Here is a 14,759-nt window from a genome sequence, read left to right as displayed (position 1 = left end):
ATCGAATTTGAAAGGGTGTTGACTGTGGCAAATTTCGTTTTCAGGAAGGGTGGTAGGATCTTAGTTAAAGTGCTCTGGAATATCTTTCAAACTACATTTTTACATGTATATATTAAACATTAATAAATTGTTGCCCTCACTTTTCCCGCATTAAATACTAGATTAGTTATATAAGTGTAATAAGTACAGCTTGGAAATATGACTTACCTTCAAACCTTGGCGACCAAAGGAAGTGCTTGATAATTGACGGGATAACAATGACATCGTCAACTACAAATGAAATAAAAATTTGAGCTTTCAAGCAACTAAGAAACATTTTTTAACCAAAAACGAAAAACATCAACTGGTAATGGTACCTCATCTATACTTTACGAAAACAAATCATGTTCGAGAATAAAGAACAAAAAAATATTGTTTCTTTTTGCTGGTCGTAAAAACACGTGTGATCTGTAATCTAAATCTGTAATCTAAATCTTTCATAGTATTTGAGACAAAGGGGATTTCTCTGCAAAATTTTAAACACCACAAATGATCTTTAAGCGTGTTAAAGTACAGCTGGAAAGTACAGTTTTAACTCCAAGTTTTTACACGAGACTTAAGACTTAGGACCTTAGGATCTCAGGATTCAAAAGCTCAAAATAATTCAAATAAGGCTGTGGATAGCATAGAAGCCACTGAACCCCACCGAGATTGAATTATTCAATGAAATAAAGTGGAAAACTCGAAACTCCGATTAAACGTTTAAGGGATGATTTTTTTATATATGGCTTAGAGATACCTTTTATGGTCCTAAGACCTCCAAAGTTTTTGACCCAATTATTTTCTAAAGATGAGATATTCGACTTTCAGATTTTTACTTGAAAACAATAGAATTTCAACGTAAAAACTGTGTAAAGACTCATTTTTAGAGATTTCAAAGTCGAATTTCTCAGCTTTGAAAAAGAATTGGGTCAAAAGATTTAGGTGTCTCTCTAGATCATAAAATCTCTAAGCGAAATATAAAAGAATCATCTGATTATCCATTTAAAATACACAAATATTTCAGTAATAAGTTTCGGCCATGGTTGTAGCTATAAAACCACAGTAAGTCCCAAGACCAAAAACTTGGCTACTAAAGGAGTAAAGAAATAAAGAGCTCTCCATACCTTTTCTTCTTTCTCAAAAACAGCAAACATCAAATTAGTGCAAAGAACAATCTCTTTGGTACTCGAAGGAACATGATAAACAAATTCTGGAACACGTTTGATATCACTGAAGATTTCAACAGCACTGAATTTAGAATCAAGTTTAGTGATCCAGATATTATCTTTGACCGGTTGTGCACTGTATTGGAAGTCTTGTGGTAACACCTGAAAATGTGATGGAAAGAATGGAAGGATGATTTCAACAATGGCTTAGGAGTTAAAAAAGTGATAAATTCAACTTATTTTTGAAATTTTGGTCTAGAATTAGTTTTTTTTTCATTTGCTTTTTGTCACTATATAAACGCGTTGCGTTTGGATGCTAATCAAAAATTAACCCCTGTTTTGTGACATTTTATATGTCATCCACTATTTTGCTCATAGAATGAGGCCATCATGTGGCTTACATGTCAAAATACATCCATGGTTAAGCTGAATAATTTATCTACCTGTTGCAAAAAGAACGAAATTTTGTGACTTTACTCAACTTAGATATATTAAAGCATGAAGTGTGAGTAAAATATGTGGCTGACAAAAAAGTCACAAAAAAGTACATTTAACAACGCAAAAGTATGTACATTTAACACTTTTTGGAAAATTCAGCCTTTTTTCTTTCAAGTCTAGAGGGTCCCATTCAGAGATCACTTTTCAATATCGTGTGGCTTACACTTAAAAAAAAACTAGAATTTTTGAACTGCAGCCACAATTTTGACTCAAATAACAAATTTTTTTTTTAATCATATCTCCACGTTGACGTCTATTACCCTGTGAAATCTCTATGGCTGATTCAAAAAATATGAAGACTTATTCCAAAAAGTTGATTTTGAGCATTTTTTACAATGTCACACTATTTTTGATTAGCATCTTTGGACATTTGGGATATAGCAAGCTATTTTAAATACGAAATGAAATAGGACGTTCTGGGACCTCTAAAACGTTTTGAGAGCACTCCTGAACATTCCTGGCATGTGTATTAGCAAGGACCTCTTCTCTTGACATTAAGGAACATTCTCAGATCGTTCCTGAACGTTCTAAAACTTTCAAAAACGCTTCTGAACACCAAAAGGAACGTTAGGGAGCGTTCCTGAACAAGTAAAGAAAAGGAAATGTTCAGAATTTTCAGCTTTTGTTTGAGAACAATACATACAAAAATGTGAATTGTAAAAATAGTCTCACCTCAACACGGTTTTGTATGGGAATATGATCATCTTTACTGTCTTTTCTCTCCGTTGTTAAAATGGATTCCATACTGCATTCTGTTAACATGTCATAACCCATATCATAGCCTTGTGTTAAACTTGATGAAAAGTTTGTTGTCTGTGAAGGTTGTTCGAGAAGGAGCTGTAATGTCCAGTTTTTGTCTGTTCGAACCTTAATTAGGATAAATTTCTGTTAAATGCGTAACACATTCTAATTTAATAACAGCAAAATCTCCAAATCTATGATTTTGATCTCCTTAACTCTCTCCCCCCTGAGAGAACCTTTAAGGATATTTCACTGCTCAATAGCTCAAACTTGAAGGAGTTCTTATATTAACATTGTTCCGTCCCTTCCATCCTTTTGTCTTTCCCAGCTGCTGATATTAGACATTTTTTTAACACTCATCTAGCAGTATGATATAAATAGATAACTCAGAGTTCAAAAATTAATTTTATTTCTGCCTTGAACACAAATCCCATTTTGAACAATGATAGTATGTTAAATTTTTTGGGTCAAACTTTTATTCAGCATAAGATCAATATTCAGTGTCCCTGCTACTGGAAGTTTCATAATCTTAAACATAGAATCGAGTTTCAATTTAGCTCCACTCGCAAAGGGGATGATAACAAAAACAGAATCTTACAAAAAGGTGTGTTGTTCTCTCATGGATGTCCTGCAGTAGCTCCAAATCTACGATTTTCTCTTTCAATACAGTTCGACATAGCTCGATCCTTTGCGATAAATCAAGGAAAACAAGTTCTCCAGCCTTTAATAAATAAAGGATTTGAGAAAACTTAAGAGGTTGTTTATGATGAAATATATCAATTCTAAAAGGGATAGGGTTAGAGTTTATATGGATTGAATGACACCAAATTTCTAAAGGTATTGCATTGATCGATTGCATTTTGATGTCCATGTTAGTAGAGCCAAACCCAAAGGTAAGGGTAGAAAGCGAGTATATTGAGCAAAGTTAATGTAAGAAGCAAAGACAAACTTAAAAAACGATCTGAAAGTCCTTATACTTAATAATTTCTATACCAATTACCTTTGTTCCCACTATCCCCACATTTTGATCATCTATTGTATGCCACCAAATCACACAGGTTGGTTTCCCTAAAAAGTAAGTCAATACTACAATACTTGGTTTACAAAAACTTCCTTTCTTGCTTTTCTGTATTTTTAAATTATTTTGAAAGATGTATTTTTGAAGGAAAATGATTTGAAGTTTTTCCCTAAGCCATTGCTGTACTTTAAAGATCCTCGAAATTACAATTCCGAACCAATTAGAAGCAATACAATCATATTTTTTTCGAACCTTTTCCTTTTAGAGGCTTTGCATATTGAACACGAGAGATATCTGTGGTTGATGCTGGTAAAGATAAACTGATGTCTTTGATCGAATCCTGAAAATAAATAAGATGTCATTTTCAACAATGCTTTCTAATCCTTAGAAAAAAAAAGAAACCAATCAATCATTTCTATACTCAGACATTATTATATCTTCATTATTGAGGCAGTAAACCTTGACCTCCTAGAAAGAATTAAAATGAAACACAAAAAAAAATTTCCAAAATAGCATTTCCACTATAATTATACATTGGATTAAATTCAATTTCAATTATTCTGTATATGCTGAGAATGTTTCTTTGTATAGAATGATGAACATCATCAAGCCTGTGTTATTAATAAAACTTATATATAGAAGTATTGACGTCTGTTTGTTCAGTTTTTTTTCTGAGATACTTACTTTCATTTGGGTTAGAGCAGGGACAAGATAAACACTTGAGTCTGCACATGCACAAACGATCCATGATCCCCTGATAGGATCGATACATAATGAAGTGATTTGTTTTCCTGGATTCTGGAAAACATAGTTTCAATTATAAAAAGATCTCATAAGTGAGGAAACGATAAAAATTTATATTTAGTATTTTCACTATTTTCAGGTAATGTTAAAAAATTGGAAACTAGATTTTCCAGAAACAGAGCTTTTGACTTTAAAAGTTTGTTGGAAAATGCATTTTGAGCTATACTCAAACAACACATTCAAGAACCAATTGGACCAGATTGGACCTTCCTCCCATTCCGTATGGCAAAATAGACCATAATCTTCCTCACAAAAAGAATAAAACAACTGTGAGATCTCATCTCACTTCAAATGAAATACCTTTCCACTGGAATTTTTGGATTGTTCATACATAGAGTGAAATTACAGTATAATTATTCATTACCTGGAACCAGTTTAACTGTTTAACAATAGGCTTTGTGGCTTGTCCTTCACGGAGATAAAATAAAAGGTGGCCTACAAAATGAAATGATAAAATTACATTCACAATTTGATTTTATTGTTTTGATAAGAGCAAAAACATAACAGGCCAAATACTAGGGATCATGTTCAAAAATAGTGTGACATTTAGGGAACTCAAAAATTGATAAAAATATAGTATTTCTTGAATAACTTGGGACATATTTCAAATAAAACGTTGAAATTTTATATGATGATCGGTATTTACACAAAGAACATATTTTGATGAAAAAAATGGTAAAATGAGTAAAATGTGTGGCTCCAGGTCCAAATATGTCCAAATATGTGTTTTGTCAGCCACCTCAAAGGAGGAAATGGTTTGTTTGAAAATGACACTTGAATCGGTAACTAGAGGTATCATATTATCTCAAAACAGATAAAGGAGCAACATTTTGAAACTGGTTGGTTTCAAAAAGCCACCAGTGTTGTCAGCCACATAAACGACTCATAGCTTATCTTGAAATATCTTGTAACCTAGTGAGCCACTTAATTTCGCTCCAAAACAATTGGAAAGGTTAATCGGTTTACTTATGCTTGGTGAAAAAATAAACTGTTAGCCACCAAAAATACTCATTTTATTAACAAAATTGTCAGCCAATTTGAAAATGTCACAAAACAGGCCTTTATTTTTGAACACGATCTAGGCACACTGTAGTGTAAAACGTATACAGGATTACAGGACTTAACAACAGTCAGACAGTCATGGGACATTGTCTACCAAAAAGCATAAACTTCAAGCAAAAGCACTTCTGACTGCTTCTGATGGTACATTTCGTCTGAATCATTATTTTGAGTCGTGCTATGGAAAAGGTACTTTTATCTTAAAAATAAAAGCTATCATAATATAAATTTGGGAATAAGGAGTTTTGATAAACGTACCATTAGAGCAAACAAGTGCAATAAGAGAGCGTCCACTTCCCTCATAGAAACTGCTCTTCAAAACATCTATGCCAGCTAAAAAGCAATAATCTTTATTGAAAAAAATAACAAGTTAAAAAACATACACCAAATTGATAATGAACCCCAGCATAATATTTTTAGCCTAACCAGAGTGCCAGATGTGATGTATAACCTTTGTTGCGCAAAAGTTTTTTATACACTTATATACTTACTTACAAACTCCTGATTACATATAAAAACTCTTGTTGTGGCTTGTTTTCACATTTCAAATCAGATATATTGAGAGTTTTTGCAAGTAATTGAAAATGACAATTTTACGCTTTCTTATTTTATTGCTTTAATATAGAATAGGAGCACTTCTCTTGGGAACACAAAACAATGTTCACCTTTCTTCTTCCCAGTGTAAAAAACCTTGTCCATTCTGGTTTATTTAGGCTGATAAAGTTAAGTTAAAAAAAGAAGATTTTTCAAGGCAAACCTGATATGTAAATATAATTAAAATAATTATTACTTCATATAATTTTTAAAAGAATCAAATCAGATCCAACCATGATTTTACCTGGCAGATGTTTTATTGAGTCAGGTCTTCCATTCTTTACTGATAACAAATGGGCACATTCGTACAAATGGTATTGAAAACTATTAACTTGAGATTTTGTTTGCCCTCTCTTCAAACTTGATAATGGTATAGGTGTGATGGACATCTTATTTTCAGCTCCACCTTGTTGCAAATTTATCCTGAAAATATTATTTCCAATAAGCCTCAATTTTCAGACAATTTTCTTGATTTTGATGATGTCACAGAAATAAGAAGTTCACCAACTTCTAGTAGTATACAACTTTTGACTTCAATAAATTTCACCAAAGGTGTATATTGATGAAACTTGATAATGGTATAGGTGTGATGGACATCCTATTTTCAGCTCCACCTTGTTGCAAGTTTATCCTGAAAATATTATTTCCAAAAAGCCTCTCAATTTTCAGACAATTTTCTTGATTTTGATGATGTCACAGAAATAAAAAGTTGACCAACTTCTAGTAGTATACAACTTTTGACTTCAACAAATTTTACCAAAGGTGTATATTGATGAAATGAGAAATTTTTTATTGATGTCAGTATTTTTCAGAAAAAATGGATTTTTTGCAATTTCTGCTACGTCAGCAAAAAATCTCAATTTTTTCCAATAAATTGATTTCTTTCATCAATATACACCTTTGGTGAAAATTCAGAGGTCCATCTAGGGTCATAATTTTGAAACAAACTTCCTTATATTCTGATCCCATGTCAGTATGCACAGCCATTCCTGAGGAGGGTAAGTTATATCATGCTCATATTTGACTTGATACTCCCAGTAGGGACCTAAGAGGGCTGCAACCTATGCACCATCTTATGGCACCCATAGGGCTGACTCATTATATTTGATTGTCAATGCGAAAAGATACTTCTTTACTTTAAGAAAAATCTGTGTTGCTTCGACACTTTACCGCTGGATAGTTTTAGCATGTAATTTATAGTCCTTACAATTAACAAAGCTCCAAACCCTACTGGTGCCCCAAAAGGGATATCTACGGGATCCAAAGTTAAGTTTCAGGGTTTGAATGCCCCTAGGAAAGCCTTCAGCCTTTTATTGTGACTCTCAAGCTCCAACCCTAACCCTAGTTGATAATAACCGAACCCCCATCTAGGTCTGCAGATTGAAAATCCTGGAGTATGATATTGTGTGCCAACAGTTTTAGTACTGTGAAGTCGGGTAACTTGCAGCCATCAAATGCCGGACCGACCAAATCAGTAAATTTCAAAACAAATGTAACATTGCAAGATGCAGCCCTACTCTATCATTTTAGAATCTCATATTTGTCGCGCAAGTATTTTTGGCAAGTTACTCGCCGACAGAACTGTGGGTAAATAAAATAGCGTGGTTGGATAATAAAAAATCATATAGATCATAAATTTTAAGAGGCACCAGGAATTCAGATGTTTCTAGATGGCTGCTGGACATGTAATCTCAAATTTAAAGGACCCTCTTGGCGCTCTGGAAACTTCCTGAGTTTTTTTTTCACTATTTTTCTATCTGGAAAGTTCCGGAGCTCTTCCGGTGCTTCCGGAGCAAGTGATTTTTAACACGTTCTAAAAACTGTTTAAACATGGTTACAACAAAATATTCAAAATATTGATATGATGGTTCAGCCATTAATGAAATTGAATTTGTGACATTATATTTGGTTGCATCACTGGTAGAAATATTGAAAAAATTAAAAAATGCGAGGTTTCACTTCCATGAGTTGGCTGATTTTTTTAAATAACATGTGTGTGCAGAGTTAGTTTTCACATGATTAGCACAGCGAGCGCTATCGTAATTATATCGCGGATATCTTCTTCGGAACGTTCCGGAGTTCTGGTGCAGACCAATCGGCGAAAATTTATTTCCGGAACACCGGACAGTTAGTCACACTAGCGTCCCGCCGAAATGTGTATCAAAGATTAATGCTGCAAAAACGCTATATCGTTTACCTGACTCTCAAGCAAAAAAATGCGCTGCAAAACTTCTAAAGGGATTCATGAAAAAATAACCTGGCGTTTTTTAATGAAATTAACATTCTCAAAAACTATGAGAAATTGCCTATATAATTTGAGCCATAGATGAAAAAATTTGAGCCAAGCCAACCTTGAGAACTAATTTGAAGATCAACTTTCCAAGAAAAAGATCTACGGGGGAGGCGGAGCCCACCTAGATCCGCGCACTGTCGGATAGGCTATTTCCCAGAAATTTTACCGGGCCTCAAACACTGACCCATTTACACGTGCGAAATTGTTTTTATTTTAGCGTATAAACAAGGCCTTAAAAATCTAAGTGCTGTCTCGGGAATTGAATGACAAACTTTGGTTGGTTGATTTTGGCTGCTGCACGTTTTATTTTGTTTCAAACTTTCAAGTTTTAATTAATTGTCTTGTGAGCTTGATTCAGGTAACTCTCATCCTTGTTGTTGCAAATACATCCTGTAGATGACAGTCAGGGAAATCTCTCAATTGCGGTATACTGCAATTGCGGTAGTTTTCATTCGTGTTTAGCCTACAAAGGCTTATAACGACTACATATAGTGCTGGTCGACAAAGATAAACAAACATCGACTATAAAAAATCGTACGAGAAGAAAGCTTTTCTTTATTAAAAGAATCTGATCTACGGAAAAAATATTTTGTCTGTGCGTTAAAAAGATATGATCAATTATGTACAAAAATTGCCTGTTTTTTCCTTGAATCTTGAATTCTGATTCTTGAATGTACTGCAATTGCGGTATATGAAATTTGTAAAATTGACGTTTATACTGCAATTGCAGTAAAAATTTACTACCGCAATTGAGGGATTTCCCTGACTGGATGACTGATGTTGTTTTTTCTGAAAGCTTAATTTCCTAGTGTGAATAACTGCCGGAACGTTTTCAGAGCGCCGGGAGGGTCCTAAATTTAATAAAGATATATTAAACATAACTATGCATGACATCACTTTCATGACTAGGAGAATTTGTCTTTGATTTAACTTTGTATTTTAATGACCAGCCAGGTCATTCAATTGAGGACTATGCATGTTAGCCTCCACTGATGCAAGTTACCCGATCTCACGGTAGGCATTTCAGTCACGTGAACTAAAAACAAGCAGATATGATGAACCTGACTGACCCCCGAGGGGCACTTGATCAAAAAACAACCATAATACACATGCAGCCCAAAAATTAGGCCTTTGAAATCCAGTCAGTTAGTCACACTAGGAAATCTAGCTTTCAGAAAAAACAACATCAGTCATCTACAGGATGTATTTGCACAACAAGGAGGAGAGTTACCTGAATCAAGTTCGCAAGACAATTAATTAAAACTTGAAAGTTTGAAACAAAATAAAACGTGCAGCAGCCAAAATCAACCAACCAAAATTTGTCATTCAATTCCCGAGACAGCGCTTCGATTTTTAAGGCCTTGTTTATACGCTAAAGTAAAAATAATTCTGCACATGTAAATGGGTCATTGTTTGAGGTCCGGCAAAATTTCCGGGAAACAGCCTATCCGGTGGTGCGCGGATCTAGGTGGGTTCCGCCTCCCCCGTAGATCTTTTTCTTGGGAAGTTGATCTTCAAATTAGTTTTCAAGGTTGGCTTGGCTCAAATTTTTTCATCTATGGCTCAAATTTTAGGCAATTTCTCAAAGTTTTTGAAAATGTAAATTTCATTAAAAAGCGCCGGGTTATTTTTTCATGAATCCCTTCAGAAGTTTTGCGGCGCATTTTTTTGCTTGAGAGTTCAAGTAAACGATATAGCGCTTTCGCAGCATTAATCTTTGATACGCATTTTGGCGGGACGCTAGTGTGTCTAACTGCCAGTGCAAAGAAAATTTTGCAAAATTTGAGCAAATTTGAGCAAAAAATCGACCCTTATGGTGTATTTTCTTGTAAGTTTTTGACCATTTTCAGGCAAATTATGGTCAGATTTTTACACCCTTAGATCGCTTAGTTAGAGAGTGCAAATTTTCACATCTTTGGTTTGCTGATTTTTTCTACCCTTAAAAGGTTTACAGCGCACTTTGGGAAAATCTTGCAAAATATACCCTCACAGCCGCACATACGGTAGGTCATTTACCATGAGTGCCCCCCCCTGACATAAAGTGTAATTACATAAATTATTGTGGAAAAGTGAACGCTCAAAACAAATGTTTTGGGAAATCAAAAAAACATTTTTTGTAAGGATGTTGTTGAAGATTTTTGATGCACTGTAAAATCCTAGCCTATGATTGTTTTACAAAAAGTGATTCAAAATCATTTCACCTAAAAACTTGTAAAGGAAAGTGAAGAAATCAATTACCTCAATCACATGATCAAACACTGACTGCTGGCTGTCAGGGAAAACCTAATTCTGCAGTGACTGCTCTTTTCCAGTTCACTTTCGATTTCAAAAAAAGGGGACTACTCCGGTAATTTTGTCCTCCGGATTTAAGCGGTAAGGTAAGCCGATAGCCAGTGAGGAATATGTTCAAATTAGTCGATTGACGGTGGCTTTGTAAGATTAGCTATTTAGACGATATTATATCTGCTAAATAACCGGTCGTCTACCTTACCTTGAGTTACCTTGAGCTTGTTTCGTAATATCTTTACGCATCCATCCTGTGAGGACCGATGTAAATTTTCATATTGATGATGCTGTTTGTTTCAGCTCGTCTCATCATAGTGTAGCCAGTCACGAGTGGCTCGTCGGGAACTGTAAAAAGATATTTATCCAGCTCAGCTTTGAATTTCAATTTCTTGCACCCAGTGAGATCCCTCAGACGTTTTGGCAGCGAGTTGAAAAGCCTTGGTCCTTGGACTTTAAAACTTGAGTATATGACTTTTTGCCAGGGCCCCCTTTTCACTAGTGGTATGTGACATTTTCTTCCTTGTCTGGGATTGGCATAGAACGTGATTGTCCCAGGATTTGGGACAAGCTTCTCAATAATACACCAAGTGTATATGATAATATATCTTTCACGCCTTCTCTGCAGTGAAAACAGTTTTAATGTTTGTAGTCTTTCCCAATAGTTTTGGTTGTGTAGGTTTTTAATCCTCCTTGTGAATGATTTTTGGAGATCTTCGATCTGCTGGATCAGATTAACTTCATTGGGTGACCATAGTTGAGAACAGTTGTCGATGTGTGGTATGACTAAAGACTTCCAAAGAGTGAGCATGACATCATGTTCTCTTGAGCTGAATGTTCTCAGAATCCAACCAATGAGTATCTGTACTTTTTCTACAATGGTTAGAATATGTTGGTTGAATTTCGCATCGTCTGACATGGTAACACCAAGATCCCTTGTTGAAGATTTGGTTTGGATTATCTTTCCTTCACCTGTGAAATAACTGGTGGCTGGTCCGTTTCCATAATGGAGATGCTCGAACTTTTTTCCATTTAACATCATTTTGTTTATGGTCGACCATTGATAAACATTGTTAAGGTCGTTTTGTAGGTGAAACTGGTCAATGATGTTTTGGATTCCTTTCTTTACTCGTGTGTCATCAGCAAAACTTGCAAGTTCTGCTTTGGTTGTCCCTTCATCAATGTCTGATATCATGATGATGAAGAATAATGGCCCAAGAACCGATCCTTGAGGTACTCCTGATTGAATTTTTGCCTGGTACGACTTGTGACCGTCTACAAATACTACTTGGTTTCTGTCTTGAAGAAATGACTTAATCCATTTAAGTAGTTTGTCTGTTATTCCAATAGATTTCAGTTTTGATAGCAGTATCCTGTGGTCGACTTTATCAAATGCTTTTGAAAAATCGAGATATACAACATCTACATCCAATCCTTCTTCTAGTTTTGATAGGATACTGTCATAGTGGCTGAGTAATTGACTAAGGCATGATCGCCCTTCCCGGAAACCATGCTGTGTTGGGTTGAACAAGTCATTGTTGTTGATAAATTCGACTATCTTCTTTCGAACTATTTTTTCAAACACCTTGGTGAGATGGGACGTAAGTGATACTGGCCTGTAGTTAGATGGCTCTCCTTGATCTCCACCCTTTGATATTGGTGTGATATGATTTCTTTTGTGAATCTCCTCTGTTACTCCATGGTTCAGACAGTTCCTCCAGAATATTGCGAGTGGCTTAGCAAGTTCTTCTTTGCAATTTTTCAGCAAAATCGCAGGAAATCCATCAGGACCGGGAGCAGAGTTTGGTGACAATGTTGAGATTGCTTCAATGAAATCTTTTTCGTCAAAGTCTATGTCTTTTAGCACGTTTGGACATATTGTTGGATGAGTGACGTCATTTTCCGATGGTACACTGAAAACCGATGTGTATTGGTCTTGGAGTATATTAGCAATACGGTCAGCATCATATATCAAAGAATTATTTTTGTCACGCAGTGGTCCAACTTTGGATTTTGATTTACTATGCTTTTTTGCATATGCATAAAAAAATTTTGGATTGTTTTTTATTGATTCTGTTGCCTTCCTTTCCTGGCTTTTCTTCTCTGATTCGTAGGATAGCTTTAGTTTAGTTTCAATGTCTATTAATTTTTGTTTGGATTTTGCATTTTTCATTGGGTTTGGAAATTTTCTAAAAATGTTTTTTCTTTTTCTGAATAAAATCTTTCGCTCGCGTGGTATCTTCTGAAATTTTTTAGTGTTTGGTTTTCGTTTTGGTACATATTCCTTAATTATGTCTATGATCCAGTCTGTGATTGTTGACAATTGGTCAGCTGTCGGTTGATCATGAAGGTCTGTCCACAATTTATCCTTCATTTTTTCCTTGATTGATACCCAGTTTATTGTTTTTGAATGAAAATTGTACTCATCAAATACATTACGCACAACAAAGGGATCCTCCTTTTGGAAACTTGAGTGTAAATCAAAGTGAATTTTAACATTGATCATTGAGTGATGGGATATGTAATCTGGTGATGGGGCTGATTCATAGCTGTGTATTAGTAGAGGGTTATTTGTGAGCATTAAATCCAGTGTATTTCCTGCTTTGTGTGTGGCTCCTCTAATGTGTTGAATCAGATTATGGTCATTCATAAGAGTGAATATTTCACTAGTCATTCTTTGTTCCTCTGTAGATGCCCCAGGGTTTGAGCACTTGCTGTCCCAATTTGCGTGTGGCAGGTTAAAATCACCTGCTATGAAGATGTCTGGTGTTTTTCCTTCAGTTTTGTCTAGTTCTGATTTAATTAACTCTGTAACTGGTTTGAATTGTTCATTCTTAGATGGATTCCCGTTTGATGAGTCGTCTGGCTGTCGGTATATTCCCCATATTTGGATATCCAATGTAGTCGAGCTCAGACAGATGACTTCGATAACGCCATTTGAGTGTGTAACGGTCTGTTTGAAGTGTGATGAAATATCTTCTCTCATGTATATAGCGACACCACCACTACATCTTCCAAATCGTGACTTTGGTCTTTTTCTGTCGGACCGAAATATTTCATAGCCTTCTATGTGTAACTCAGCATCATTATGGTCTTTGAGCCAAGTTTCTGTTAAAATCATAAATAAAAAGTTATTCTCAATCAACTTGTCTTTGATATATGGTACTGTTGATTGAACTGTTTGTGGTTTAAGTCCTTGAACGTTTAGAATTGAAAATGAATAATCTATCTAATATCGTCTAAATAACTAATGGTTGGCTGAACAACCGATGATCAGCTAAATTGAAATATACCCTTGACTGATTGAGATGGACAGAAAAAATCAGAGACAGAGCAGCAGAGAGATTAGGTGAGATGAGTGCACTTTTACTAAAAGATAGCCTTACTGAAAGATAGCAGTCAATAAAGGAGATCCATGACAAACTTTTAGGAGAAGGGCTTTTTGCCCATGTGCATCAAGGTAAAAGGGAAGGAGGGAGGCCAAAGGCTAAAAATTCTGTGGCCCCAACTTGGTCATTAGTCCAGAGACACGACCCACGGCATGGCCCGAACATGTTCGGGCCTGTTCGGACCATGCTCGGGCCACAAAAAAGTATTATTGAATCGGCCCGAACATTTTGTTTGGACCATGTTCGGGCCATGTATTTACAATTGAATTTAATTTTATCTACCTTTCCTGGTTTATCATCATCCATTGTTAAATATTTTCATTATTTATGTAAGATTCAAATCATTCTTTTTAATAATTTTCCTAACTTAATTGGAAAATAGATGATTAACTTTTATATTTGGGGGTCGACCCCAGACCCGATCAATCGAACTTGTCGAACCAATCGAACTTGTCGAACCAATTGAACAATCGAACTAATCGAACTCCATCGAACGATTAAAGTTTGATTAAAAAAATTAATCAAACTCTAAGATTTTTTAAAAGATTGTGAGTGTTCGATTAAGTTCGATCAATGGGTTTCGGTTCGATTGGTTCGATAAACCAATTTTGTTCAACAAGTTTGTGCTGCTCCGCCACCGTCAGTCAGGCACATCCTGGCAAATGAACGGGGTATTTTTCACTTAGGACCGTTGGCAAATGTACGGGGTCGAAAACGAAAGTGACGTAATAGCGCTGAATACCCAGTTTAATTGAACCGGGTTGGAAATATTTTGCTTCATTTCAAAGAACTGCATAGATGAATTTTTTTTCTCCATGGGTCAATTTTGTCTTCGAAGATTGAAGAAACTTTTAATGAAAAAATAAAGTGCCCAGTTTTCTTCCTTTTTTCCC

At 35.3% G+C, this 14,759-nt stretch overlaps 1 protein-coding gene across 2 annotated transcripts in view; it reads right to left on the bottom strand.

The window, feature by feature from the left end:
- The window catches only part of LOC136809923 (uncharacterized), a 58,368-nt gene extending 47,847 nt beyond the window's left edge, over nucleotides 1-10,521 (bottom strand). Inside the window, exons 1-11 of one of the 2 annotated variants that reach the window (XM_067066501.1) lie at nucleotides 10,433-10,521; nucleotides 6,146-6,324; nucleotides 5,566-5,640; nucleotides 4,613-4,683; nucleotides 4,129-4,242; nucleotides 3,697-3,784; nucleotides 3,427-3,494; nucleotides 3,025-3,147; nucleotides 2,358-2,552; nucleotides 1,146-1,349; nucleotides 208-270 (exon numbers count right to left, since the gene is read on the bottom strand). In XM_067066501.1, coding sequence (XP_066922602.1) covers nucleotides 208-270; nucleotides 1,146-1,349; nucleotides 2,358-2,552; nucleotides 3,025-3,147; nucleotides 3,427-3,494; nucleotides 3,697-3,784; nucleotides 4,129-4,242; nucleotides 4,613-4,683; nucleotides 5,566-5,640; nucleotides 6,146-6,290 — 1,146 coding nt within the window. In that variant the 5' untranslated portion in view covers nucleotides 6,291-6,324; nucleotides 10,433-10,521. Of the gene's footprint in view, nucleotides 1-207; nucleotides 271-1,145; nucleotides 1,350-2,357; nucleotides 2,553-3,024; nucleotides 3,148-3,426; nucleotides 3,495-3,696; nucleotides 3,785-4,128; nucleotides 4,243-4,612; nucleotides 4,684-5,565; nucleotides 5,641-6,145; nucleotides 6,533-10,432 lie in introns of both variants that reach the window. The other variant, XM_067066495.1, reaches the window with a different exon arrangement.
- Between the last annotated feature and the right edge of the window lie 4,238 nt (nucleotides 10,522-14,759).

The sequence above is a fragment of the Clytia hemisphaerica genome, unplaced genomic scaffold (assembly GCF_902728285.1).
Source record: "Clytia hemisphaerica strain Z4C2 unplaced genomic scaffold, Clytia hemisphaerica genome assembly, whole genome shotgun sequence".
Lineage (NCBI taxonomy): Eukaryota > Metazoa > Cnidaria > Hydrozoa > Leptothecata > Clytiidae > Clytia > Clytia hemisphaerica.
This window is presented reverse-complemented; position numbering and strand designations above follow the sequence as displayed.